The following is a 26,454-nucleotide window of genomic DNA, read 5'->3' on the forward strand; positions in this document are numbered from 1 at the left end:
TGCAGATATGTAAACAATGTAATTGATCAGATTTTGGTGACCATAGCTCTCCTTGCAACTTCACAACCGCACCAGATAATTTGAATTGCATAGTCAGCTTGTTGAAATCCCATGTAATCTCACCCAAGGTAGACAACCAAGCACCACCCAATATCAAATCATAAGTTTCTAAATGAATAAGATAGACCTCAGCTTGAAATGTTGCTCCCTGCATTTCCCACTCAAGGTTACTACATTTCTGATTGCATTGCAGTAGTTGTCCATTAGCAACCTCTACAGCCTTAGAGCTCACTGCAGTGAGTTCACACTTAATCTTTTTAGCTACTCTGGAACTCAAGAAGTTATGAGTACTCCCAGTATCAATTAAGATCTTTAAAGCCTTTTTCTGACAGATTCCCCTAATCCTCATCAGTTGAGGTCCATTCTTACCCCAAACAGCATGTAAAGACAGCTGGAGATCCGGTTCTTCACCATCCCTTGTTTCATCTGCCAAATCTGCTTGTTCCTCACTTTCTGCTGTGTCTCCCAGCTCAATCAGTTGTATAACATAAAATTTCCTCTTAGAACATTGATGATTAGGAGTGAATTTTTCAGTGCACCAGAAACACTCCTTCCTAGCTCTTTTTTCATCCATTTCTTTGGGTGATAGATTAGTGCTAGCTCTAACACCACCCAAACGATTAGGCTCCTTATTACCTCCACTCCAATTGTTAGTATTCACCACAGGTTTACTATTAGTGGTGACTGCCAGAGGCTTACTACTCGAGTAATAACTGCTATTAGAATACACATTACTCTGCATCACCTTAGGCTTAATTCCTAAAGCCTTCACAGTTAGTTCTTGCAATTTAGCTAATGAGTAAGCCTCAGCCAAGCTCTTAGGTTTAAACATTCTCACTGGCATTTGTAGTTCATCAATAAGTCCAGATAAGAAAAAACTAAGTGCTTGATCCTCTCTTATACTAGCTCTCGGATACAACTCATCAAAAGTATCCATGTATGATTGTAGCGTACCTTTTTGTTTGAGATTCCTCAGATCTGCAAGCGGATCCTCAAAAGCATGAGCTCCAAAGCGAGCTGCTACGCACGAGATGTAATATCTCCAATCAACATACGCCTCATTTCCATGTAGAGTCAAAAATCCTCTATGCCATTGGAGAGCTTTTCCTTCCATATGAATTGCTGCTACCTTTACTTTCTCCGCCTCTGGTACCCTTGCTACTTGAAAAAAATATTCAGCTCTCATCATCCAACCTTCAAATCCTTCACCATCAAATTTAGGAAACTCATATCGAGTAGATCTTCCCCAATCTGATTTTCCTTCGCTACTTCCTTCACCATTATCCATTGCTGCGTTGTTTTTCTGATTCTGCAAATTAATCGTAGCGATTGCTTGCCTCAATTCCAAAATTTGGATTTCCTGCTCATGAATGACTTGATCACGCTCACTTAACTTCTGATCCATCAATTCCGCCATTTTCTTCTCCATTTCAGCGCCTCGCGTCACCGTTCCAGTTTCCGGAGATCGACTGCTCTGATACCACTTGTTACGATCCGAGCTCGTAGCTTCCCTATATTAGCTCGCCACTGCCGAACTCAATGACTTCTTCGCGGTCTCCCTATCTTAGCTCGTCACTGCCGAACTCAGTGACTTCTTCTCGGTCTCCCTCTCTTAGTTCGTCACTGCCGAACTCAGCGATAATACGCAAAGCAACTCTTGAATGAACAATCGAGGATCGTATTATTGAATCAACAAGAAGTTTACACGATAGAAACAATCACACGAAGAGGAGGAACTAGATCCACGATCTAAGCTCCGATTTACAATTCAACACTATACTCGACATAACCGAAAGAAATAAGCAACTCCTCTACTTATACTCTTCATCTTAGCTCACTTAACTAACTAACATCCACGTGCTCGACTCTCATTGGCTGCAACACGTCATATCTCACGTGATGATTGCCAGCTGGCTTGAGTTAGTTACACAGCAACTAACTCCTACTTAACTCCCAACTTCCAACGACTTCCTTTATAGCTCGCTATCTTGTGTTGCATGCATTTTACGCATGAATGATCATGCATGCAACAATAAGAGTAATTGAGGCAGAAACCAACTGCTTTATCTATTAATGTTGAATGAATTTCAACAAAATAGAAAGATGATGGATAATACTATGGACTGTGGAGTAGTAGTATAAGATATGAAACACTCATTTTTTTTTCCTTAAACCATTATTCCAATTACCAAGTAAAAGTGGTACCAACATAAATACTAAACCCAACCATTAAGATACATTTAAAGTTGCTTATGTTTACTTGTGAATTTAGATGAGTATTCGATTTCAGTTAGATTTTTCACTAATATTGAATCCAACTTTAAAATTGAAATTTTTTACCAAATCAAATTATCTGAAAAATTGAAATCCAAACTATAAAATCGAACCAAATCGAAAATTGTACAAATATTTACAAAAAAATTTTGAAAAAAGCGAAATTTAAACTACAAAAACTGAACTCCTAAAACTGAATTGCATAAATACATTGAAAATTTAAAAATTAATATTCTTTAATAAACATAAAAATATACTCCATATAGCATCAACCAATTAACATATCCAAAGTCTAAACCAACATAAATAAAGTTTGTTTATAAGTAGTAGTACAATATTAAAAATAAAGTCAATATTTATAAATCGAATCCAAACTGAACCGATAACTTAAATTGGCCAAAAATTTAAATCGAATGTAACCAAAATTCGAAAAACACTGTACCAAATTTAAAATTTGTGTGTGGTTCAGATTGGATATTCGGTTTTCGAATATTCAAGTGATTTTTTTGCTCAAAAGCTCACCTTATAGCAACAAGATTACATTGTAGGATCTTCTTGCGATAATCCATCTCATCTCCATTTCTGTATGTATCATCTTGCGATTATCCATCTCATCTCCATTTCTGTAACTAATTTAATCTTGAACGTATCTCGTTTCGATCTATTTGATACTTCTCCTATATCTCAATATTATCTGTTTCATGTTTAACAATTGAATAAAGCCCTTCAATAAGCCCCCTTCAATTTTTGTTGATATCACGTATGCGGAAAAGAATCACATTTAGAGCCAAATTTGAAATCCAAGATCAACTCTAGAATAGAGTTTTCACAGCACTACATTTTGAGTTCTTTCTTGATGAGAGAGCCACATCTAGGTCAAGTTCGTCCAGATCCTCATTCTAGAATCCAGATTACCAACTATAGGCTGGTAGTAAACCATAACCATACTCAAAACGTTATCGAAAAGTTAATCTGCAAACCGTCTAAAGGGAAAGCGGTCTTTATAAGTGACTATAAAGATTTAGAGACAATCAGATTCAGGAGATAAACACTGCTATAAGTTTTGAATATATGCAGCATAAATCTAAACAAGACACCGACCTAATCTAAACATGGAGGTCCACAGGTGAGTGATAGGAAACAGAGCAGTTTATCTCACCTGGAAGCTTTGCGACAGATATCCAACAGTTTATCAACATCTTCTTCATTGATGCAGCAGCCTTCAGCAAAAGAGGTGTTCTTTATGCTATCATCGGATGATTTCCAATACGTCAAAATATCGAAGGTTCTTTTCATCTGCCAAGTAAGTAAAGGGAACAAAGTGATAGGGAATGACTACAACAATATACAAAGGAATCCTGGAAAATACATATGTTAAATTCAAAACAATTTGCCACCATTTGTGACAAAGAAGGATACAGAAATAAGTCTGGCGTTAATTTTAGCGACAGAAGTATCAGAAGTACTTTGTTCTTCATGATCGGATGGGTGGGCAAGGAGTTCATCTTCAATCAGATCCAATTTGCTTGCAAGAATTGAAACTAGAAAGTTCAATATTGCCGGAGTCATCTCCCTTTCTTGAAGTACTGTCAATATTCTCGAAATAATGCTCCAAATTGCAGTCTGAGCTTCTGTGTCCTCAGAAGCAAAGGGGAACACATCAAACAGACCCTTCAAGAAGTTCAAATCTGAAACAAACCAAAGTATCACGGCCAATGATTCTAATAGCTGGAACATTTTCTGCTGTACTATGGAAATATTTACCTTGTGATAAGTCAGAAGCGAAGTGGGTCGCATCAGTAAGGATATTTGCTATCAACACTGCAGCAGTCACACAAGAACTGGCAACCTGCAGGGATGTACAATTTCAGAAGAAAAAAAAGTTAAAAAAATAAAACAGGAAGGTGTTATAGAACTCTCCCATTATAGAAACACAGCACCAGCCTCAAGCATGTAATTCGAGTTTTATTAAAATAATTTGGGAACCTTGTTACTCTTATAAGTAGAAAACGACTGAATTCCATTCCGCATGGAAAATAGTTAGGTGCTGAATTGGTGATCTAGACTAATTTTGTTTCATAAAATCAACAAGCAATGCTAAAAGACTACAGTGCATAAGACTACATCAATATGTATTCTACCAGGTAAGGCGTGCCCGATTATTAGTAGCATCTTTGGCAAGTATAGTATACCTCGAATTTATCAGGAAGATCGATCAGCTCTCGTGCTAATTGTAACAGCTCTTTATTTTCACATATTTCTTCTGAACAGTTATCCATAGTCGAGAGCTCTTCAATTGTCCGTAGAATCAGATCCAGCACACTATACCTGATGCAGTATGAATCACATGAGTTAATCCAGCTGCAGTAGGTATTATTGCACCATGTTGCTAGCCTATCACATTTCGTTGATTTTTTATTTACTACACTGTTATGATTCTCACCCACAAGAAGATATAAAAGTAAACAGAAACTGACACACAAACATATACTTCCTTTTAACCAAATATATTGCTCATATTTGTCGGCGGCAAATGTGATAGAGTGGGCACCAGTAACAACTAACATTGGAGAAAGAAAATGTTCAAAGGTGTGAACCATAATATAGTTATTGAGCATATATGAAAACCTTGGGGCATGAATTATAATCTAATAATATTAAATTTGACTGCACACCTTTAAGCACAAAATGTACAATGTGCGAACTACAGAACTGTAGCATGGCAACAAGGAACCAGTGAATGCATTGTTCCAAAATAATTCCAAAAGAAACAAAGTTATACCTCTCAGGCGTCCTATCTTCCTTTAATTTGGTCATTTCGAAAGCCAAGAGTTTAATCAGAAGACTTGAAAGGCCCAATTTCAACAAAGGAGGAACAAGAATAGTTGCTACTTCCTGTTGACTCTCCAAAATAGCCAACAATAAACCTACACTCTGAAAATCGAATAAAAATTAGAGATGCAGACAGAGAATGTATAATTAATTGCCTAAAAATTCACCTATAAGAAAAAATTACACATACTTAGCTAGTCATTGCTATCTTATCATTAGGGGTGGTTCTTCTTCCAAATCTAATTTTCCCACTTGAACTCCATGAGAATCAGATTAAACACTCCCATATTATAAGACAAAACTTCATTCTTAAACCAACTGTATTACACAATCAGTAGCTAAATTCTCAGTACCCTATAATATTTTTGTTGATTCTGCACCATCTTATTCATGGAAACACCAAAATATTTATTTACCCCTCCTCGGTGTATAGACTAATATAAAAATATTTCATGATCTAATCATCTGAAATCCTCTAAGCTCAACTTTATCAGGAAATTACTTGGGCAAGGTACTTGAGACGCCTGAGATACAGTGAATACTAGCTAGTACTCCCTCCGTCCCCTAAGAATATGCACTTTGAGTTCGGCACGGGTTTTAATGAAAAATTGGTAAAGTAAGAGAGAGGTAGAGAGAAAAAGTAATTAAAGTAATGTTAGTTGAGAATGGGTCCCACCTCATTAGAGTGAAAAGAGTTTCCAAATTGGAAAGTGCATATTCTTGTGGGACGGACTAAAAAGGAAAGAGTGCATATTCTTGTGGGACGGAGGGAGTATTATACAAAGATTTTACTCAAACCTTAGTAACAGGAATAACCGAGAATTACGGCATGCATTACTGAATTTGCAGACTAGCAACTTTTAAATGGAGATAAGACCAAGTTACTGTTTTTCACCCTTTCAATAAGCTGAGGATTCAGGGCATTTTCAGCAATCCAGAGGATACGAGAGAGGATATGCTCTGACTGCAATGCTTCTGCCCAAATAAGACCTTCACCTCCTTGCAGGCACAAGCTTAACACCCTAAGGTGGAAAATTAGTCAGAGTAAGTTTAAAGTGTCAACTCAATCAGTACAATGCAAATGAATGAGCTCCAATTTACAGTAAACGGACAGATGTATGTGCAAACTCCGCCCTGTTTCATCTGACAACTATCATTTGGACAACAAGCATCCACAATATGAGGCATACTTAACTACATATAATTGGCACAACATCATACACAATTAACCTTGTATTCCACCTGCTGAGAGAATAAAAGCAGTTGGGAATATAAGAAAGGAAGTACTCTTGATTATATTTTTTTCAAATTGAAGGTTTTATCAGAGAATAAACTTTGTTTTCACCAAACACTGGCCCTAACATGAAAGTACACTAGTCAGAAGTAGTTCACACTGCTTTAATATCTGGATAAGTCATTCTACTGAGTTACCTCTTGCATTTGTCCATATATTAAAAAGTTGAAACTTATCTCAGCAGGAGACAAACTATCTGAAAACAATGGACATCAATTACCTGCAGGCTTCACAGAGGCAAGGTACATCATCAATAAGTAATTGCTCAACTATAGCTCCAACCATTCCATTAACAGAGGCTATACATTTTTTGGCAGTTTCATGGCAAGCAAGGTTTCCAATGATTCCAAGACTAATCTCCTGTAACGGAAAGCAACCTTAATACGTGTATCCGACAAGCTTTAAGGAAGTCAATATATGTCTTGATGCATATTAAACAATCAAAATAGCTACAGCAATCAGACACACATGTCAAACTAAGAGTTACTTACAGTAATACGCGAGGATGGAGAAACTGCAAGACTAGCCAAAAGCACTTCAAGGATAAGATTTTGAACCTACATATGAATATTTGATATTAGTTAATTTGAACCATATCATAATCTTCAGACCAATTTGAAAGGTACAACCTCCACCCCCAAAAGTATCAAATTTAGCTATTGACTTCATGATAGATGCTTTCGACTTTAGATAATGTTTTTTTCAGTTAGCTCTTTATCATATTGGCATTTTCCCGCTTAAGCTAACTTACTGATAAGTTTGTGTGCGTATGGGAGAGGTGCGTACGGATTTGAGCAAAAAAATAAAATTTAAACGATAATTAAGATGACAAGTACCATAAATTGAGCATGATCTTCACTTGCGGCAAGATCCCATAATATACATCCACATTCTTCCCAAGTTCGTTCTCCAACAGTTCGACCTTCATCTTTATAACCATTCGATGGTTCTCGTCCCTCTAATTTATCATGGTTCTCAGAAGATTCCATTGCTTCAGCTTCTCCACCATTTTCAGGCAAGTCAGCTGCATCCTCTATTATGCCTTCAGCTGCTGGCTCTTCACGAACCAAACCATTCACATCCGACGGCAGAAGTCTCCTTATCAAAGATATGATGTAACTTGGATCAATCGTTGTTGATACATCGAATGACTGCACAAAGAAATCATAAACTCACCATTATCTCCATCTTTAATCAGCAGCCTAATCACAATACTCTTTATCTCACTCCTCAATGCCAAGTAAGCCAATACTTCCAACAACAATGGTAACTTACAATGCACCAACTAAGCATCATAACTTCATCACAAAAGGCCAAAAATAGATGTTTCTGTGCAGCAATTTGTCGAACACTTAGGGGGCATGACCGTTAAGCATATGAATTGGATATAAAAAGATGGGGAAAAGGCCGGAAATAGACGGAAATACTGCAATTGGCGCAGATATACAGTAATACAAAAAAGTAAAAGAGCATAAAATCAAAAGAATGTGAGGCAAGGTACCTCGTGAGGAGGTGCGGAAGGGTTTTGATAAGGCGGCTCACGTAACTCCCTTAACTCTTCCACTCCATCACCGTGATCGTGCTCTTCAGAAGCTGAATTTGACATTTCTACAATTAGCTCTTGCGTTTTGAGCTATGGTTATGCTTTTCTCGTTTTTGTTCCAATTTTCCCGCTGCTTTTTCTACCTCGAAAAGTTTTAGTGTATGTTACTCATTTCGTTAGCACAAATAATTTATTTTTATCTCATGATTTTCAGTTTATATAAAATTAGTAGTATCTTTTTAGAATAAATATTCGATTCTTTTTTTTAGCTTTTTATTATACGACTAAAATCTAAAGTTGTTAATATTAAGGCAGTAAATAAGTAAATATTGATCAATATTTAATTTAGAGTGCAATGGCATAATTTATTTATTTCATGTCATGCGTCTTCGACATCCACGAAGCCGTCCAAACAAGCATTATCTCCAAGAGATGGAAAGGCCTCTGGCGTCCCCTCGTTCGTCTCCCAGCTGCTCTCCCGCCCCCGTCCACAACTTCCACTTGTCATCCGACGACGGCATATTCCCTCTCCGGAGCTGGAGAGGCTTACGGTGATCGGGTTTCAGATCCCCGGCCTTGTCTTGAAAGCTCCTAAGCTTAGGATTCTTGAGATCTCTTAGCGTGGAGGAGATATCTGCTCCGTTGCTTACCTCGTTTACATGCCATAGTTGTTCACCGTTGCAAACCTCAAATATGAATCTTCTAGTGGATCATATGGGAGTGATTGAACACAGCCACCATCACAGTGAATATTGTTACACCTATGATTCGATATTAAATTTTTGGCATAAATTTCTAATTTGGACTAATTATGTAGTATTCTTTATTTACCATGTCTCGGATTTCTCAACTACAAATCTCTGTTTTTATCTCAACTATAAATGATCCGAGTATTTGTTTTTATACGTATATCCTCACTTCCCTTGAAAAGGCACTTTTGTAATTTATCTATTTTCTCATCTTTTCCATAGCATTACGAATATAGTTATACTCGAAAATAGTAAATTCCAACATCCTAACTATTCCGACAAACTCAAAAAGGGAAACAAATATAGTACTAGTACAAATTAAGTTCCAAACAAAAACCAAGCGTACATCAGTAGTGCGACAAATTCCACCAACCATAAGAATTCCAACATTTTACAGACATCTGTTCTGTGTGGTAATATGTCAAACGCAAGTTAGGATTTGTCTTTTCACCCTCATTTTCCTTTTGCATTCGACAATTCAAAGAATTGGTCACTGATCATATCATCCTCGACACAATCCAGAAGAACGAGAAAATGGCCGTTCGTACGGGGATATGGAGGAAGCGCCAGAAAGGAGTCCCAGTAGAAATCAAAGAGGATACCTGATCAAAATTTATCACGGTGCTACAGAGCTTACCGCATATTTGGAATCTTCTGATATAGTGTCGATAACAATGTTCCCCACTCGGACTTCCACTGTCTCTGTCTCATCCTTCTCAGTCCTGTTCTCAGGGCCACCATTCTCCACCTCCTTGGGTTTATTAGAAGGGGTGATGTGCCTTCCACTGATCCATGGATGAGTAAGACACTGAGCAGCTGTCAGCCTTTTCTCGGGCTCAAAATCTAGTATCTGAGTAAGGAAATCAGCCGTCTCAGTTGCATCCTTCTCGTTGAGCTCGTATTTTTCTCTGAGAACCATAGTGAGAGGCCAGAACCGTAATCTTCTTATATGCCTCAGATCTCCAAATCTGTTGAAGAAGTCTCGTGAATATCGCCCACCCAATGCGACCTGCAGATAGGTTTGTCAGGGTTTTATAGTGAAAGGTAAATGCAGAAGGTTCAATCAATTGATTTGGAAATCATATCGGGATGGGGTATTATCGACACTAATAGACAAACTCTTACCTTGCGTGGCATCATCCCAAGAAGCTCCATCATCAGCGCCAAATGATCCTTCAAGATTAGAACAGAAAATCAGTAATTTAAGACTATATAAGTGAATAAGGAATCTAACATCACATTATGTGCTTTATGATAGGGATGATGAGGCTGAAAGATAATTTAAAAAGTCAAATTTCTTCCTGAAACAGCCATTTGGCTTGGGGCGGGCATCACTTATAGGTCAAAAAGTTTGGCTTAAAGGTTTTTATACAAAACTGGGGTGCATATACCTCATCGCGGTCGTAGTTGTCACCGCTATGTGGGTCAAAAAGAACATCTCCAGTGACGAGCTCAAAGCAAATGCAGGCAAATGACCACATATCAGCAGATGTGGAGTACTTGGATCCTAAAATGACCTCAGGGCACCTATACTGCCTAGTTTGAATGTCACTGGTGAATTGCTTGTAAGTCCAGCAGGCATTTCCAAAATCCACCAATTTGCATTTCAGTTCAACCTCAGCCAAGAGCTTCTGCCTTGCTGACCGGCTGCCTCTCTTGTTGCCCTTTGTTCCTTGGCATGCACCATTTGCCCCACCACTGGTTGCTTCGGTAACTGATTTATTGCTTCGTTTGTCTATGGACCTTCCATTGGCATTATCATCCCTCTGAGATTCTTCAGGTCCACTGGCCTCATTATCTGGCTCAGTTTCTTCCTTCCCAGCACACTTCTGAGCAGCTCGCTTAGCCTTTTTCCGGATCTTCTTTTTCTGGTTCTTAGTCAGATCACCAAGAGAAACCTTAGCATCTTTAGATGCCTCTGGCTCTGACACGATCTTGCTTTTATTGGAGGGGAGTATAAGTTCTGCACCTGATTTTCTAGGATCTATCGTTGAAAGAAGTAATATGTTCTCTGGCTTCAGATCTGTGTGTATTATCGACAGTTGCCGGTGCAAATAATCCAATCCTGCTAAAATGTGAAAGCATATTTCTTTAACCATGTGAAGAGGCACCCCTCTGTAATCTGAATACTTAATCAGGGTCAAAAGATTGTCGCCTAAGTACTCAAAAACCATGCAAACATGTTGCCCATTTGGGCCTGAATGCTTGAAGTGATCCAAAAGCTTCACCACACATTTCTTATCTTCCGGATCTCCTTCGGCAATTTGCTTAAGAATAGTGATCTCGTCCATTGCTGCTTCTGTATAGTGTTGCGCACTCTTTTGTACTTTCAAAGCTACATGTATCTATTAGCAGATAAGAAAACAGAAAAAGGAAGATAAATATATCAGACCCCATTCACTAACCAAGATAATTTGGCAATTCTAACTATAGTTCAAGCAATCTTAAAAACACCAACCCCCTCCCCATCCTTCACTCAGACACACATAAACAGACATACACAACACAAATGACACATCTTGCTTGCTCAACTATCTACTCCCAATATGTGAATCCTCTAAGAGAAAATTATACCCAATTCAAGTGAGACAATTAGTAAGCAACCTCATTTATTTCAACAGGAGTTGATCTTTACAAGTTACTACAACACGCACCTTCGAACTTTTTACTGAGTAAAGATTAAGTAGTACTAAGAGCAAGAGAAAAATATCTTGAAGTTTATGACTCAGTTGTTCTACAACAATCTAATAAACTCAATCAACATGGTTAACCAGTAATGAAAATTTCTAATAACACAAACCTGTGAGTGAAAATCTAGCTAACTTTTTTAACCAGTAATGAACATTTCTAATAACACAAACCTGTGAGTGAAAATCTAGCTAACTATTTTAAAACAGAAACAAGATAAGCATCAATGTGTACAAGAAGAAGCAATAAGAAAACACCCCTCCCAAAGAAAACAGGCATGTTCAATTTAAACAGTTACATTCTTATTGCCCCCACAGCTCAAAACTATTGAATCTTCTTCAACAAATGAGCTTCCTATACAAAAAGAAAACACATAATCGGAATCTCGAAAAGTTTCATCCAATCGAAAACCACAGAATGCATTAGATTGAGAATATTATAATGAGAGATTGCACACAAATAAACGCTAAATGTTTGAAGGTATGGTTGAGTAAATACAGAAACGTACTGATTTCTGAATGTCCCAAGCTAGCCAGACGGTGGAGAAGTGTCCCCAGCCGAGCTTGCTCTGGATAACGTATCTTCCGTGTTTGAAGGTGTCGCCGACGCGCACGGCGTGGTATCCGCCGCGCCGGTAGTCATCGGTCCCCTCGTCCTCCGAGGTGTAGTCGCTGGTCTCGCTCCGGTCGTCGCCGCTCATATCCACCGCGGCCGCCGCCGACGCCTCCTCCGCCATTAGTTGGTTCAACCAAAATCGGAGGATTTGAAGATGATCGGAGATCCCGTAGCCCTAGATTCTTCTCACCAGAAATTAGGGTTTTATTATTTCATTTCTTTTTTGTTCGCAAATAAAATCAGATATAGTAACCTGATATTTTTTTATTTTTTTTTTATTTTTTTTTATTTTTATTGAATTTATTATGGAAATGTTAGTTGGAATTGGAGATGCAGCTAATTTAATTATGGAATGCTCATTGGCCTCCACGGAAACTAGCTTTTGGTTGCAATGTTTGAGAAATCAAATTAATAGTAGTACTAAATTAAATGATTTTTGAGAGATTTTAAATCGAATCTGCCAATATAAAATCGATTTTATTAGTAATCATAATTTTTCTTATTGAATAGCCCATATGAGATTTTATTAGATATTACTATACAAATGGTGATTTGACTTGAAAGATTTAGGATTAATTAGCATATAAGTATATTATAATATGACGATATAAGGGCATCCGCAACGCTCCACCGGAACGGTCCCGCCAAGGACCAGCGTTGCAGCCTCCGAACCGTCGCCGATCCGTGCCTATGCCGTGTCGTGGGTCGTTGCCGCGGCACGCGGCACGACCCGTTCCGCCACGCGCCGAGGCGACGTGGCGGCCTCCCATTCCTCGCGTGAAGCCCACTCGCTGCCCCGCGAGTGGGTTTCATTTTTTGACGCAATAATTAATTTTTTTTAATTCGAATTTAATAATAATAAAAATTTTGCAACGGTATTATGACCTTTTTTTGTATCCGTTTTTTATTTTTTTTTGTTTTTTTTAATTTATTTACTCTATAAATACTCCTATTTCATACTCATTTCACTCACAAACACACATCTATTCTTCTCAAATCCTCTCTATTTCCACCCCAATTTTCATCTCAAATCAACTCTGTTTTTCTTCTCCCAAATTTAATCAAACTAATGGATCCTTTTGAACAAATGCGTCAAATATTGGCACAATCACTTGAAGAAGATCGACGACGGGAGGCGGAAGAAGCCGCGCCTCCCCAACGACGCTCCCGTACGTACATCCATCGTAACCGGGAGGAAGCCGCCGCAAGGTTAGTACGCGACTACTTCTGCGATAACCCGGTTTGGGGAGATACGTACTTCCGTCGCCGTTTCCGCATGGGGAAACCGTTATTTCTCCACATCGCGAATACTTTGGCAGCCCGGGAAGAGTTCTTCCAGGAAGGGTTCGACGCGGTCGGCCGTCCCAGCCACACGAGGCTGCAGAAATGTACTGCAGCAATCCGCCAGCTTGCGACTGGACAAACGGCCGACATGTTCGACGAATACCTCCACATCGGAGACAGCACTGGGCGAATGTGCTTGCTCAAATTCTGCCAAGGCGTCCGGGCAGCCTTCACCGACGAATTTTTCCGGAGGCCAAGCACGACCGATTGTCAGTTCCTGCTCAACCTTCACGAAACAGTGCACGGATTCCCCGGGATGCTCGGCAGCGTCGATTGCATGCACTGGCAATGGAAGAATTGTCAGGTGGCGTGGAAGGGGTCCTACACGAGCGGCCACAAAGGCACCCACCCAACCGTTATACTCGAGGCCGTGCCGACTACCGCCTTTGGATCTGGCACGCGTACTTCGGGGTCCCTGGGTCGAACAACGACGTAAACATGTTCCAACAGTCCGACCTCTTGACCGAAGTTTTGGATGGTAAAGCGCCGGCGATCAACTCCGTCACCAACAACCGGCTTTATAAAATGGGGTACTATCTCGCCGATGGCATCTACCCGAAGTGGCCTACCTTCGTGAAGACGTGCAGTGGGTCTACGAACCCAAAGCATGCTCTTTTTGCGCAGAAGCAGGAGGCTGCTCGCAAGGATGTGGAGAGGGCGTTCGGGGTTCTCCAATCGCGCTTCAACATCATCAAAGCCCCCGCTCGTACGTGGTTCATGGAGAACATGGTCGACATCATGTATACGTGCATAATCTTGCACAACATGATTGTCCAAGACGAAGGACCCGAGGCGGGAAATTGGTTCGACCCCGAATCCCCCGGAAGCTCAACCGCAAGTAGTCCGCCTCGAAGTGGAGCTCATCCGTCTATACAAGAACGATTATCTATTCGTGCAAGGACACGCGACTCTAGCGCCCACACCCAACTCCAACAGGATCTAATTGAGCACATTTGGACAAACTTTGGCGGATGAAATTATTAAAATTGTGTACTTTTATTTTTTTAGGATTTTAATTGTGTGCTTTTTAATTTTTTTAAGTTTAGGTTGTAACTTTGTTTTAATGTTGTGTGTTTTTTAATAAAGTGTGTGTGTTTTTTATTAAAGTGTGTTTTTTTAATTGAATTGAGTTGGAAATAAAAATAAAAAATGAAATTGAATGAATAGTAATTTAAGGAACGGAGGGTTGCAGGTTTTGTTCCTTAGTTAATGAATGGAGTAAAATAGTACAGTGAGGCCCTCAAATAGTAATTTAAGGAACGGTTTATGAACGGTATAGGAATAGCGTTATGGATGGCCTAAGTACTTGATTGTCCAAATTTGGCATTTCGAAATATAGATTCTAGATGTTTGTATGAAGTCCAAATCAATTTTCTTGGACCAGTTGAAGTTCCCCAAAATTTGGCAAAATGCTGGGGTATTGTCCAAATTATTGAGGGGCCCAAGCAATTCATAGACCTAAATTGCATTAATTTTGTTGCTATTTTCAACAACTTTATATACACACGTTGATAATACGAATACAGAGTATATTATGCAATTTGAGAGGAGAGTTTGAATTGAATAATTTGGAATTTTCGAATATAAAAAGGAAATCATTTGCATATACGTACTTGTTTATTATGCAATTTGAGTGGAGAGTTTAAATTGAATAATTTGAAATTTTCGAAAACAAAAAGGAAATCTTATTTGTTTTGGGATAGAGGTGATCGAAACAACAAAGAGGATCCGCAGTGCACAGTTTTCGCATACTAATTTCTGAATTTGGACCTCGTAAATTTACTTTATCTTGCCACATTGTGAATGAAATCAAGACTTATCAAATCAATATAGGTGAAACGATAAAATTTGGCAAATATTACCTCCGTTTGTCATTAGGTGTCTTAATTTACTATTTTAGTCCGATCACGGTTAAGAGTATTGGTTCACTTTTACTATAAAAATGTGTCTCACATTTCTTTGAAACAATAATACAACATTCTTCATCGGTCCCATGAAACATTACTCATTTTATGGAGTATTTAGTATGCCTTGTCCATTTCATTTTTGGCAATTACTCACTACTAACTCTTATAATTTCTCTCTACGATGTCAATTTATTTATATAAATCAAATATGACCTACACACTTATCTAATTATTTACTGTAATTCATTTTGAAAGAAATGTGTATTAATTTTGAAGTCTAAGTTATGTAAAGAAATCTATAACTATATGGGTAAAAAAGAAACAAAGATTAAACTAATGGGCTCAAGAAAAAACTGATTTCTAATATTTATTGGGTCCACGTGAACCCTTGAAAGCCCATGATCTCATCAGTATAGCTAGGCCCATCTTTGTATGGGCTATTAAATTGTTCACAAACCAGATATATTCAGTGAAAAAACTGAACTCGTCAAACCAATATTTGACATAATCTCACTAATGAATGTGCAAAACCAATATTTGACATAATCTCACTAATGAATGTGCATAAATTTATAATAATTACTATATATGTTATATTCTACTATGTTAAGGGCGTCTAAGAAAATTTATCAGGTAAATTGAGTAAGACAACACATGTACAAATAATTTATAAAAAAAAAACATTTTTCACAAAGAATTTTAAAACACACTTTTTCATATCAATACATATAAATTTTTGGCTTGTTTTCTTATATGGAAATGAGCATCGTTTTCTTATATTTTATAAGTTGTTTAAATAGAAAATATGACGAGCTACACTGCAAAATTAGTTCCACATGAATAGCAACATTACAAAAAATTATAACAAAACTATTGTAGAAGTAAAATAGGTGGAAGAAAACAAAACAAAAACAAAAACAAAATCAAAGTCAAAGGAATAACACACATCTCGACGCTGTCTCAACGCTAACTTCATCCACTAGAGAAGAATTGTCTCACATAAACTCCAAATCGAAGAACTTATTTTGAACAATAAATCAAAGAACACACGCCAACCAAACAAACTCACACACAGAAAATAAGAAAGCTTGTCATTTAAATTAAAACTTTTTATTAGGATCTAGTCAATACTGTAACTTTTAAAAGTATTGACTGGAACCATAACTTTGGTACCTTCCAAAATTGTCTAGATACAACTAAAATTCTGATAAAATTTGCTCTTTAGATTATAGTACTAATTGTTATTACTTCTAGACAAATTTGGCATTATTATATTTTATAGTGGTCAATTTTTAATTAATTTTATTTATATGATATCATGATAAAAAAAATTTACAAAAATTCAATAAATTTCATCATAATTGTGATCTAGTTACAAAAATATAAAAATTAGAAAAAATTACAGTTTAATTAGCCATTATAAAAATTATGAATAAGTAGATATCCTTATGATTTAAATGACAAATTTTCTTTAAAAAATATACTTAAATTTCAGCCGAAAAGTGAAGGAGGCGACGTTACGAGAAAACTCGAAAATTCACACCAAATTATGATTTAAAATCTGAACGACAAAACCAAAATTATTGTCGTCGCAAACCATAAGTCTAAATCATATAGGATGTCGATTAATTAACATAGATGTTAAGAATGTTGAAGATAGAAAAACAAACTCTATAATCAAGGAGTGAAAATTCGATAGAGAGAAAATGAAATTCTGATTTTAAGATCTCAAAAACTCTGAATATAATATGAAGTCTTAGCTCATATATACACTGTGTATGAGGTGCAAGTGAGAAGCTAGTTGTGCGTAGCAAACTATCACAACTCTTCTAACAAAGTAGCTACCAGACAAAAAGGATAAAGAATATTAAAAAAATAAATTAATAACAAATACTACAGCTTTCCCTCTTAGCTGCAAACTGCCACTTTCTTTAACACTCCATGTCAAGATGGACTGTATAGAGAGTTGAAGTTCATCTTGCTGAGGATTGACTGGAACCCTGCAATTGCAAGAGGTTTGGTAAGGATGTCTACAACTTGAAGGTTATTCCTGATATGCAGAGGCTTGATTACTCCTTCTAAATATCTGTCTCTCACTGTATGACAATCAATCTCTATGTGTTTTGTCCTTTATGAAAGACATGGTTGGAGCATATGTGTATAGCCGATTGGTTGTCACAGTACAGAGGTACATCCTTTTCTCTTTTAATTCCAAAATCTTCAAGTAGTGCAGTTGCCCAGACCACTTCACATGTAGCCAATGCCATAGCTCTATATTCAGCTTCAGCTGATGACCTGGATATAGTATTATGTTTCTTTGCCTTCCAAGATATGAGGGAATTTCCAAGGAATAAACAGTAGCCGGTCATGGACTTTCTAGTATCCGGGCATGAAGCCCAATCAACATCTGAGAAGATGCTAAGTACTGGCTTGCTGTTACTTGAGTAAAACAATCCATGACCTGGACTACCTTTTAAATATCTCAAGATCTTTTCAGCTGCTTCCCAATGATCAGTGCATGGATTGGAAACGAATTGGCTTAACTTATGTACAACAAATGTGACGTGAGGCCTAGTGATGCATAAGTACAATAGTCTCCCAATAAGTCTTCTATATTTTGATGGATCACTCAAGGGAGTGCCCGAGTCCAGTTGCAACTTCTTAAGAGGATCTATGGGGACAGATGAGAGTTTGCATCCCAAGAGTCCAGTGTCTCTAAGTAGATCCATGGTGTATTTCCTCTGTGAGATTTGGATTCCCTTCTGATTTTTAGCAATCTATGGTCAAGAAAGTATTTAGGAGTTCCCAAGTCCTTGCTTAGTCCCTCATTAAGATCAGATGAGTTAGACTTCAAAAAAATTAAATTTAATTACTTATCTTGAAATTAATTACTTGTTTAAGCTTGGTTTAGGATAAACATTAAGTCTTTGAATTGAATTCAATTAATCAACTCCTCATCAGAGAAGTATTTATACGTGGGCTAAGCTGCTCACAAACAAATTCATCCGACCCACTTCATTTATCTAAGAGCCCAAACAATACTTTGAATATTTGTGAACTATAACCCAACATGTTTTTATGCTTGTTCGTGCTTAAACTACTAGTTAACCCCAACAAACCTCTAAATTTAACGGGTTGTGGCTTATTTAGTATGACTTGACGTGCCAGCTATACCTCTATTGAGTATTAATCAATAACTAACCTGATCTTGACAATCGTTATTATAATTTGTTGCATTTTTTTTGAAAAATTACAAACATCATAGTGATCGGTATAAACGAGACGAATTTGAAGGGAAAAAATATTGAAATAATAGAAAAATTAATTTAGGAAAATTGGGAGAAAATTTTAAATTAAAGAATATGAAATGGAAATAAAAGGAATATAGAAGCGAAAACGAATAGAGAATTAAAAGTTCACAGTTAAGCAATACAGCGCCTCTTTTAATAATTCCACAGAGAAAAAGATAGGAGAGAGGAAGGCGCACTTCTCTATTTAAACCCTGCATCGATTTCTCTTCATCTCTCCCACTCTCACACTCACATTTACTCTCTCCGAAATTTGTGAGTACTGCCATTTGTAGAGTGAGAAATTGCTGAAATTATGTCCGGAAGAGGAGGCCGATCAGGAGGCGGAGGGGGAGGCCGGGGACGCGGTCGCATCGGAGGCGGAAGAGGACCACCAGACGCCGGTCGAGGCCAGCAGGCGGCGCGCGGCGGCGGGGGACCAGGTCGCGGCGGAGCCGGTGGCTACAAAGCGCCACCGCAATCAGTCGTTGCGGCGCCTTCTCAGCCGTCGCGGCCGGAGCCGGCGGCGTCGTTGTCTCACGAAATGGAGCAAAAGCTTACGCTGAAGGCATCTTCATCACAGACTCCTCAGACGCAGAGACCTCCGGCGGCGGCGGCGAATCCTCCGCCGGTTCAGCCGGAATTGCCTCCGGCTTCGTCCAAGGCGGTCAGGTATCCGCAGAGGCCTGGATTTGGAAGCTGCGGCCGGAAAGTGGTGGTGAAGGCGAATCACTTCCTCACGGAGATCGTAAACAGAGATCTGCGCCATTACGATGTGAGTTGGAACCTTTTGATTGCAGAATTCTATTTTTTTTTATCGTGTATGTTTATTGAGTTTATATGTCGTCGTTGAGTTGTTTCGTATTAACAAAGTTTCAACAGACATTCTTCTGATGTTCATTGTGATTTTGCTGAGTTAGGTTTTTTGTGTATTTTTTTGCTTTCAGTCTTAAATAAATGCATAGTAACATGTGTTTTCACCTTTTGATTGTAGAATTCTAATTATTTTTTTCTGGTGTATATTTATTGAGTTTATATGTCCTCACTGAGTTGTTTCTTATTCACAACGTTTCAACAGACATTCTTATAATGTTCTTTTTGTTTTTTGCCGAGTTAAGTTTTTCAGTGTATTTTTTTGCTCTCACTTTTTAATAAATGCATAGTCTCACATTTGCTAGGCCATAATTTTCATGTATTTCTATATATTTTCACTACACGCATGTACAGTTTTACTTCATTACCTAACATCTTGATTAGTATGTGTATTTGTCAATGACTTTTGCAGGTTTCAATATCGCCTGAAGTGACATCTAAGAAGGTGTGTAGAGCGATCATGAATCAGCTTGTTACAAACTATAAAGACTCGCATCTAGGGAAGAGGATGCTCGCATACGATGGAAGAAAAAGTTGCTACGCTGCTGGCGAGTTGCCTTTTGAATCAAAAGATTTTGTGGTCGAGCTAAACAGTGGTGATAGTCAGTCGAGGTAAAGTTTAGCTAACAATAATATCATGCCTATTGGTGCTGTCAGTCCTATCCTTGAGTTTATTCCAAATATTGCATAATCTGCATTTGTTATGTATGTATGGAGATTGAGTGGCAATGGTGTTAGATTTTTTAGTTGTGTGGAATGACTCTTTTATATATTTAATTCATATTGACACTGTTATAAAATTAAATTACAGTTAATTTTGGGCTGATACTGTGTTATGTTTTGCTTCAATGCATGCTGCCTCTTACTTAGAATGTCATGCATACATGCAGGAGAGAGCGCAAGTTCAAAGTGTCGATCAAATTCGCTGCCAAAGTAGACCTGCATCACCTACAGCAATTCATACGGGGCAGACAACTGGATCTGCCACAGGAAACCCTGCAATTATATGATGTGGTTTTGAGGGAGAATCCTTCTAACAGGTGCCATTTTTCGCTCAAAATAGTGTCACATTCTCATATAAGTATTTGGTTTTCTGTGTAAATCAATAATCATGATCTATCCTCTTATTTCAGCTGCGCAGTGGTTGGGAGGTCATTTTTCTCGCCTATGCTGGGTGATATAGGAGAGTTAGGAAATGGTCTAATGTATTGGAAAGGCTTCTATCAAAGTCTTCGCCCTACTCAGATGGGCCTGTCTCTCAACATTGGTATGCAGTTCATTCTTATGGGACTTTTGCACTTGATTTTATGGTGTGTCGTGAACTGATTTTAATTGGCTTTTTTATTCTTGCAGATATGTCTGCTAGGGCATTCTTTGAACCTATTTGGGTCTCGCAATATGTTCAAAAACATATCAACAAAGATCTGTCCTGGGGTTTATCTGACCAAGATCGCATAAAGGTTCTTGTTAAGTTAATTTTTAATTGTTGAAACTCTAATTTTGTTCGACTTTGCTTTATCTTATGTCATTGATCTTGTGTGGATAATAACATCATGTTCTCTAGGTCAAAAAAGCTTTAAAGGGTGTACGGGTGGAGACCCAACATCTAGGTCAAATCAGACGCCATAAGATTTCAGGCATCACAACCATGTCCTCCCGGCAGTTGATGTGAGCTTTTTCTAAACTTTTTTCTAGTGTATTCTTACTTGGCTTTTATGGAGTGCTTTATTGTAGGTTGCATTTTGTGTCTAAATAATTCTGATGTTTCCTTTAGAATTTGTGCTGATAAGATGCTCAATCAATCTACTAAATTTGTTTGACCCACCTTCACTTATTATACTAACTCAGCACCTATCTGGGGCCGACCGGTAATCCTAAATGCTTATTGTTTTCATTGTTGTTCTATTGGAAAAATGGAAAATTAAATTCACTTTTATCGGACATTGTATACAGGTTTTCCATGGATGGAATGGAAGCTCAGATCTCAGTTGCACAATACTTCAGTCAGCAGTACAATATTTCTCTAGACTATCCAAATTTGCCAGCGATTCAGGCAGGCAGTGACACTAAACCCATTTATCTTCCAATGGAGGTATTTATTTATTATTGTGTTCTTATTAATTATCTTAAGTTATGTTCTCTGTTAAGTACTATTATTCTTTTTCTTTAACAGCTTTGTAAGATTGTTGAGGGTCAGCGATTCTCTAGAAAATTGAATGAAAGACAAGTTACTGCACTATTGAAGGCGACATGCCAACGCCCCAAGGATAGAGAAAGTTCAATCCTCCAGGCATGACTTCACAATGATGATTGCTATATATATTATCATTTGGTTTCTCCATGTTTCTATAAGCTTGTGAACAAGCAATACTTACAATACTTATCTGCAGATGGTTCGTAAAAATGATTACAACAATGATAAGCTTGTGAACGAACAATTTGGCATTAATGTTAGGTCTGAGATGGTATCTGTAGATGCACGGGTGTTGCCTCCGCCTATGGTATGATACTAATGGATATTTGTTGTCATTTGTCAAATATCAGGACTTTTAATATTTTATTTTATAAAACTTGACAGCTGAAATATCACGAGACTGGTAAAAATAGTCTGGTAACTCCAAGTGTAGGGCAGTGGAACATGATTGACAAGGTAAATTTCTTTTACGTTTATGTTATTGAGCACAATGTTTAATAATAGTCATTTAACTAAAGCTTTGATATTTCTAGAAAATGGTTAATGGAGGAAAGGTTGAGTTCTGGGCTTGCATCAACTTCTCAAGGATGCATAGTAACCATGCTGGCCAATTTTGTGATGATTTGATTGAGATGTGTTGCAGTAGAGGGATGGTATGGTCTTCTTCCCGATTTTTTCCGTAGTCGATCTAATTATGAAGTGGCAATTAAACCATGACAATCATTGTTTCAGGAATTTAATCGAAGACCTCTAGTTCCTGTTCGCAATGCGCATGGCCCGATCGAGAAGGCCTTGATTGATCTTGAGACCGAGAGTTCCAAGGCTGGAAAACAACTCCAGTTGCTCATTGTCATTTTGCCTGAAATGACTGGATCATATGGTTAATCTACCTTGACTTGATTCTGAAACCTCATATGAAATGTTACTGTGCTGTGTGATTTAACAATACAATTTCCTTTTTTCTTTGCAGGGATGATAAAGCGAGTTTGTGAAACGGAGTTGGGTATTGTCTCACAGTGCTGTCTACCGAAGAATGTATCGAAACCCGGGAAACAATATATGCAATACTTGGAGAATGTCTCCCTTAAAATAAATGCAAAGGTTTGTCTTAAAAGTTATCTATAGATATTGCATCAATTTACAAAAGACCATCATCTCCTGACTTAATTTACTATTCGTTTTGTCTTCTTGCTGCTGTCATTTTGGTAGGCTGGAGGTCGAAACAGCGTGTTGGAGATGGCCGTGAAGGGAAAGTTTCCATATCTCAGTGATCGACCCACTATTATATTCGGAGCAGATGTTACTCATCCTCTACCAGGAGAGGATTCGAGTCCCTCTATAGCTGCGGTATGGTAACCTCTTACTCTACCAATCTCATTGCTCTATTAAAACAGGTTATCATTCATACAACCACTTGGCTCATCATATTTCATTGTGTGCAGGTTGTTGCTTCAACTGACTGGCCCGAAGTAACGAAGTATAGAGCACTCATTTCTACACAGGCTCACAGGGAAGAAATCATTCAGGATCTTTACAACAAGCGAGAGGATCCTAAAAGGGGAGTAATCCATGGTGGAATGATTAGGTTAGTTTCCCACTCTTGACTTTTTTTCTTATTTATTTCCTTCCCTACTAATGTATTCCCATTTTGCAGAGAGCATTTGGTGGCTTTCTACAAATCCACTAAGCTTAAACCTCACAGGCTCATATTCTACAGGTCTGGTTGATGTTTGCCTTCACTTTACTATCTGGTGTTATTTTCATTATAGTAAACTTATGTTGCTGATTATCGAAATGGTAGGGATGGGGTTAGTGAAGGACAATTCAGTCAGGTCCTTCTTCATGAAATGGAGGCAATAAGGAAGGTATGCCTTTTTGTGCTTTCTTAGATATTCCATTGAAATCATCGTTCTTTTTATGTTGTTTATTTTTGCATGATGATTAAATGATGCTTTTCAGGCTTGCAACTCTATTGAGGAAAATTACATGCCAAGGGTCACTTTTATCGTCGTGCAAAAGAGGCATCATACACGTCTTTTTGCTGCTAATCACAATGATAGGAATAACACCGATAGGAGCGGCAACATTCTTCCTGGTATCAATTATGCTGTCAGATATATCCTTACAGGTTTAATCACCTTTCATATTCCTCTGTATAACAATGCTTGCTTTCTCTCCTGATTAGGCACCGTTGTCGACACAAAGATATGCCACCCAACTGAGTTCGATTTCTACCTCTGTAGCCATGCTGGCATCCAGGTTTAAAACTCTTCTGGTGCTGACTTTTAATCCGTTTATATGTGTAGCCTTCGTTTTTTAAAATTTATTTCATCTGTTGCTTGCTTCCGAGCAGGGTACAAGCCGCCCCACCCACTACCATGTCCTCTATGATGAGAACGCGTTCACAGCCGATGGTCTGCAAATGCTGACATACAGCTTGTGCTATACGTGAGTGTTGTCTTTAAATCACATTGAACACATTTATGCTGCATTGCTCTAACGACTCTTCTCATTTTCAGGTATGCCAGATGTACTCGCTCGGTGTCCCTAGGTCAGTACTCATTGTTTTTTTCTGTGATCGAGTTTCAACTGTCTTCTGTAATCTTTCTTAAATTACCATCTACCTTGTTTTTTTGCAGTTCCACCAGCGTACTATGCGCATCTAGCTGCTTTCCGAGCTCGTTACTATATTGAAGGCACCGACTTCTCTGACAGTGGATCGGCTTCTGATGCTGGTCGGGGTGCTACTCGGGAGAGGAACAGAGAGGTTGGACCTCTGCCAAAGATCAAAGACAATGTGAAGGATGTGATGTTTTACATCTGATCCTTGTGCTTGTTTGATGGTAATGCATATATATATTATGTCTGATGCTGCCTTAAAAACATTTCAGTTTTTGCCTAAACTCAAAGTATTGGGCTTTTTTTGATGGGATATAATCTCTGTTTTAAGAGGTTTTTTGAGTGCCTCTACATTTCTTGCTGCTCTATATAGTTTTTAAAATATTTTTGGAATGTAAAGAACAATAGAGGTTACTTTTTCATATGAAATTTGTTAATAGTCTGGGGAAATGGTTTAGTTGCCTCTTCTGAGTTTGCAGTTAATTAATTAATATGTGTTCTTTTGGACTTGTGAATTTAAGCATTAGCATGGCTGAGATTCATTCGAATTGATGTCTTTTGAGTTTGCATTTTTTTTATGTGTTCTTTAAATTTGTGACGCAAATTAGGTGTCCTAAAAGAATAAGGATAAAAACAGTGTCGTTCCAATTGACAGATAAAGCGATTTTGACACAAATTTTTTGGCGTAGCCAATATTGGAGAGAAAACGCCATCTAGGTTTCAGACTATTATATTTATGAGAGTTAAAAAATACTTAGTAGCGTGAATAATAGTAGTACATGTGTTTTGAAAACTAAACGTGATGATATGAGATAATAAGCAAATATGCTTTGTGAGGTGAGTATTACATTCGGAGGTATTGCACGATGCATTCACGCTAACCAATTCAACGTGTGTACGAGAATAAATTGTAGCGAAAATAAATTAACAATATTTTAGGGTACGAGAACCAATTAAAACAATTAATTGCATATAAAATTACGAAGAATAAGAAATTTGTGTAGTGAAAATAAGAAATTGACATGCTTGGCAAGTTTGGATGAATATGGGTTTTTTAGAATAATGTCGCATCCATCATCGTACGGATGTGGAACAAATAAAGGGTTTCAATGAAATTTCCACGAAAAAGGCCAAAAAAGTGAGAGCAATAAAGGGTTTCAATGAAATTTCCACGAAAAAGGCCAAAAAAGTGAGAGCAATAAAGGGTTTCAATGAAATTTCCACGAAAAAAGGCCAAAGTGAGAGCAGTATAGCTGTTGATGATATTATCGAATTTGCCTATATTATATATAGATATAGATATGGACATACCACCAACTGAGAGTTCAGACTCTTTCATGTGCAGATATAGCTTTCCAAGTGTGAAAAGAAAAACTGAACTTCTTCTTTTATATGATTCCATAATTATCTTGTCGCTCAAGAAAAATGTTACTGCTTCCACCACCAGATATTAAAAAAAATAATGATAATAATAATAATACTATGTGTACCACTTTGATTTGGTTCAAATTTTAAGGAATTTGAATAAGTGTATTTGTAAAAAGTTATAGAATATGAGTTTGATACTTTGATTTGTACACACTCCTATTACTTTTATAATTAAATGTGGTTTGCCAAAAAAGAGTTTTTTTTTTGCAAAATTTTAATAATAAATTGATTATGTTATTTAATAGTCAAATCACTTTAGATTGTTATAGCATCTCCAATGGCGGACGTCGGATGTCCTCGGACGTGCGGGCGACGGGCGGGCGGACGTCCGCCATTGTGGCGTGGGTCGGACGTCCGGGTTGGACGTCCGGTATTTAATTTTTTAAAAAAAAACTCTATATATACGACTCGTTGAACTTCATTTCATTCGCACCACTTGTGTTAACAAGTTTCTCTCTTCTTTTACTACAAATTTCATTTCTACTTAATGGAAAACGACAGTAACTCCCCCGCCACGAGCGAGTCGCAGACTCGACGTTTCCCGCCGAACTGGAGGGAAACTCTAGCGGAAATGCGACAACGGTTCCGGCAATGTCGGGGTTGGGTGGAATGGGTAGGATGGGTGGTATGGGTGGGATGAGTGGTATGATGTCCCCTTACTGCAATATGTACAATTGGATGTGTGGGATGGGTGGTATGATGCCCAGGGCAGCGGGGATGGGGGGCATGACCCCAAATATGATGGGG

General features: G+C 37.9%; 4 protein-coding genes across 6 annotated transcripts; 1 reads left to right on the forward strand and 3 right to left on the reverse strand.

Annotated features, from left to right (window-relative positions):
* Positions 1 to 2,646: 2,646 nt before the first annotated feature.
* LOC121742932 (protein saal1) lies at positions 2,647 to 8,189 on the reverse strand. 3 transcript variants are annotated; one of them, XM_042136075.1, is made up of 11 exons: positions 7,962 to 8,189; positions 7,297 to 7,611; positions 6,952 to 7,017; positions 6,681 to 6,820; positions 6,062 to 6,188; positions 5,117 to 5,268; positions 4,527 to 4,662; positions 4,099 to 4,183; positions 3,754 to 4,022; positions 3,494 to 3,630; positions 2,647 to 3,028 (listed from the first exon to the last, which is right to left on the reverse strand). In XM_042136075.1, exons 1-11 carry the CDS (start codon positions 8,064 to 8,066, stop codon positions 3,025 to 3,027), a joined length of 1,536 nt encoding a protein of 511 aa, XP_041992009.1. In that variant the 5' UTR covers positions 8,067 to 8,189; the 3' UTR covers positions 2,647 to 3,024. The 3 variants fall into 3 exon arrangements, with proteins under 3 accessions (XP_041992009.1, XP_041992010.1, XP_041992011.1); XM_042136076.1 differs by lacking the exon at positions 2,647 to 3,028 and having other exon boundaries at positions 3,319 to 3,630; positions 6,681 to 6,687; positions 6,766 to 6,820; XM_042136077.1 differs by lacking the exon at positions 2,647 to 3,028 and adding an exon at positions 7,637 to 7,789 and having other exon boundaries at positions 3,319 to 3,630; positions 7,297 to 7,558; positions 7,962 to 8,098.
* An 812-nt stretch (positions 8,190 to 9,001) lies between these two features.
* Positions 9,002 to 12,275, reverse strand: LOC121746181 (SRSF protein kinase 1-like). Its single transcript, XM_042140104.1, has 4 exons — positions 11,949 to 12,275; positions 10,144 to 11,097; positions 9,878 to 9,925; positions 9,002 to 9,761 (listed from the first exon to the last, which is right to left on the reverse strand). Exons 1-4 carry the CDS (start codon positions 12,174 to 12,176, stop codon positions 9,369 to 9,371), a joined length of 1,623 nt encoding a protein of 540 aa, XP_041996038.1. The 5' UTR covers positions 12,177 to 12,275; the 3' UTR covers positions 9,002 to 9,368.
* A 5,145-nt stretch (positions 12,276 to 17,420) lies between these two features.
* On the reverse strand, positions 17,421 to 18,035 carry LOC121744632 (secreted RxLR effector protein 161-like). The gene has a single exon (XM_042138229.1). The coding sequence runs from the start codon at positions 18,033 to 18,035 to the stop codon at positions 17,421 to 17,423; it is 615 nt and encodes a 204-aa protein (XP_041994163.1).
* Positions 18,036 to 18,773: 738 nt separating this feature from the next.
* LOC121745178 (protein argonaute 5-like) lies at positions 18,774 to 24,729 on the forward strand. The gene is made up of 22 exons (XM_042138983.1): positions 18,774 to 19,368; positions 19,879 to 20,078; positions 20,357 to 20,506; positions 20,600 to 20,733; positions 20,820 to 20,926; positions 21,031 to 21,134; positions 21,420 to 21,558; positions 21,640 to 21,756; positions 21,857 to 21,967; positions 22,045 to 22,116; positions 22,194 to 22,313; positions 22,393 to 22,540; positions 22,631 to 22,761; positions 22,870 to 23,007; positions 23,103 to 23,245; positions 23,315 to 23,377; positions 23,462 to 23,525; positions 23,620 to 23,755; positions 23,846 to 23,919; positions 24,014 to 24,108; positions 24,180 to 24,211; positions 24,300 to 24,729. The coding sequence occupies exons 1-22, from the start codon at positions 18,910 to 18,912 to the stop codon at positions 24,482 to 24,484; spliced, it is 2,922 nt and encodes a 973-aa protein (XP_041994917.1). The 5' UTR covers positions 18,774 to 18,909; the 3' UTR covers positions 24,485 to 24,729.
* The last annotated feature ends 1,725 nt before the right edge of the window (positions 24,730 to 26,454 follow it).

The sequence above is a fragment of the Salvia splendens genome, chromosome 8 (assembly GCF_004379255.2).
Source record: "Salvia splendens isolate huo1 chromosome 8, SspV2, whole genome shotgun sequence".
Lineage (NCBI taxonomy): Eukaryota > Viridiplantae > Streptophyta > Magnoliopsida > Lamiales > Lamiaceae > Salvia > Salvia splendens.

What these genes read in the sequence shown, in the direction of transcription:
- LOC121742932 (XM_042136075.1), bottom strand. Translation starts at nt 8,066, where the DNA reads ATGTCAAATTCAGCTTCTGAAGAGCACGATCACGGTGATGGAGTGGAA. An exon ending in AAGATCATGCTCAATTTATG is followed by an intron (nt 7,018 to 7,296) that starts GTACTTGTCATC and finishes ATTCATATGTAG; the next exon opens with GTTCAAAATCTTATCCTTGA. An exon ending in CTCCATCCTCGCGTATTACT is followed by an intron (nt 6,821 to 6,951) that starts GTAAGTAACTCT and finishes TTTCCGTTACAG; the next exon opens with GAGATTAGTCTTGGAATCAT.
- LOC121746181 (XM_042140104.1), bottom strand. Translation starts at nt 12,176, where the DNA reads ATGGCGGAGGAGGCGTCGGCGGCGGCCGCGGTGGATATGAGCGGCGAC. An exon ending in CTTGGGACATTCAGAAATCA is followed by an intron (nt 11,098 to 11,948) that starts GTACGTTTCTGT and finishes ATCTGCTAATAG; the next exon opens with ATACATGTAGCTTTGAAAGT. An exon ending in TTGGGATGATGCCACGCAAG is followed by an intron (nt 9,762 to 9,877) that starts GTAAGAGTTTGT and finishes ACCTATCTGCAG; the next exon opens with GTCGCATTGGGTGGGCGATA.
- LOC121744632 (XM_042138229.1), bottom strand. Translation starts at nt 18,035, where the DNA reads ATGGATCTACTTAGAGACACTGGACTCTTGGGATGCAAACTCTCATCT.
- LOC121745178 (XM_042138983.1), top strand. Translation starts at nt 18,910, where the DNA reads ATGTCCGGAAGAGGAGGCCGATCAGGAGGCGGAGGGGGAGGCCGGGGA. An exon ending in GGGTGTTGCCTCCGCCTATG is followed by an intron (nt 21,968 to 22,044) that starts GTATGATACTAA and finishes AAAACTTGACAG; the next exon opens with CTGAAATATCACGAGACTGG. An exon ending in TGAAATGACTGGATCATATG is followed by an intron (nt 22,541 to 22,630) that starts GTTAATCTACCT and finishes TTTTCTTTGCAG; the next exon opens with GGATGATAAAGCGAGTTTGT.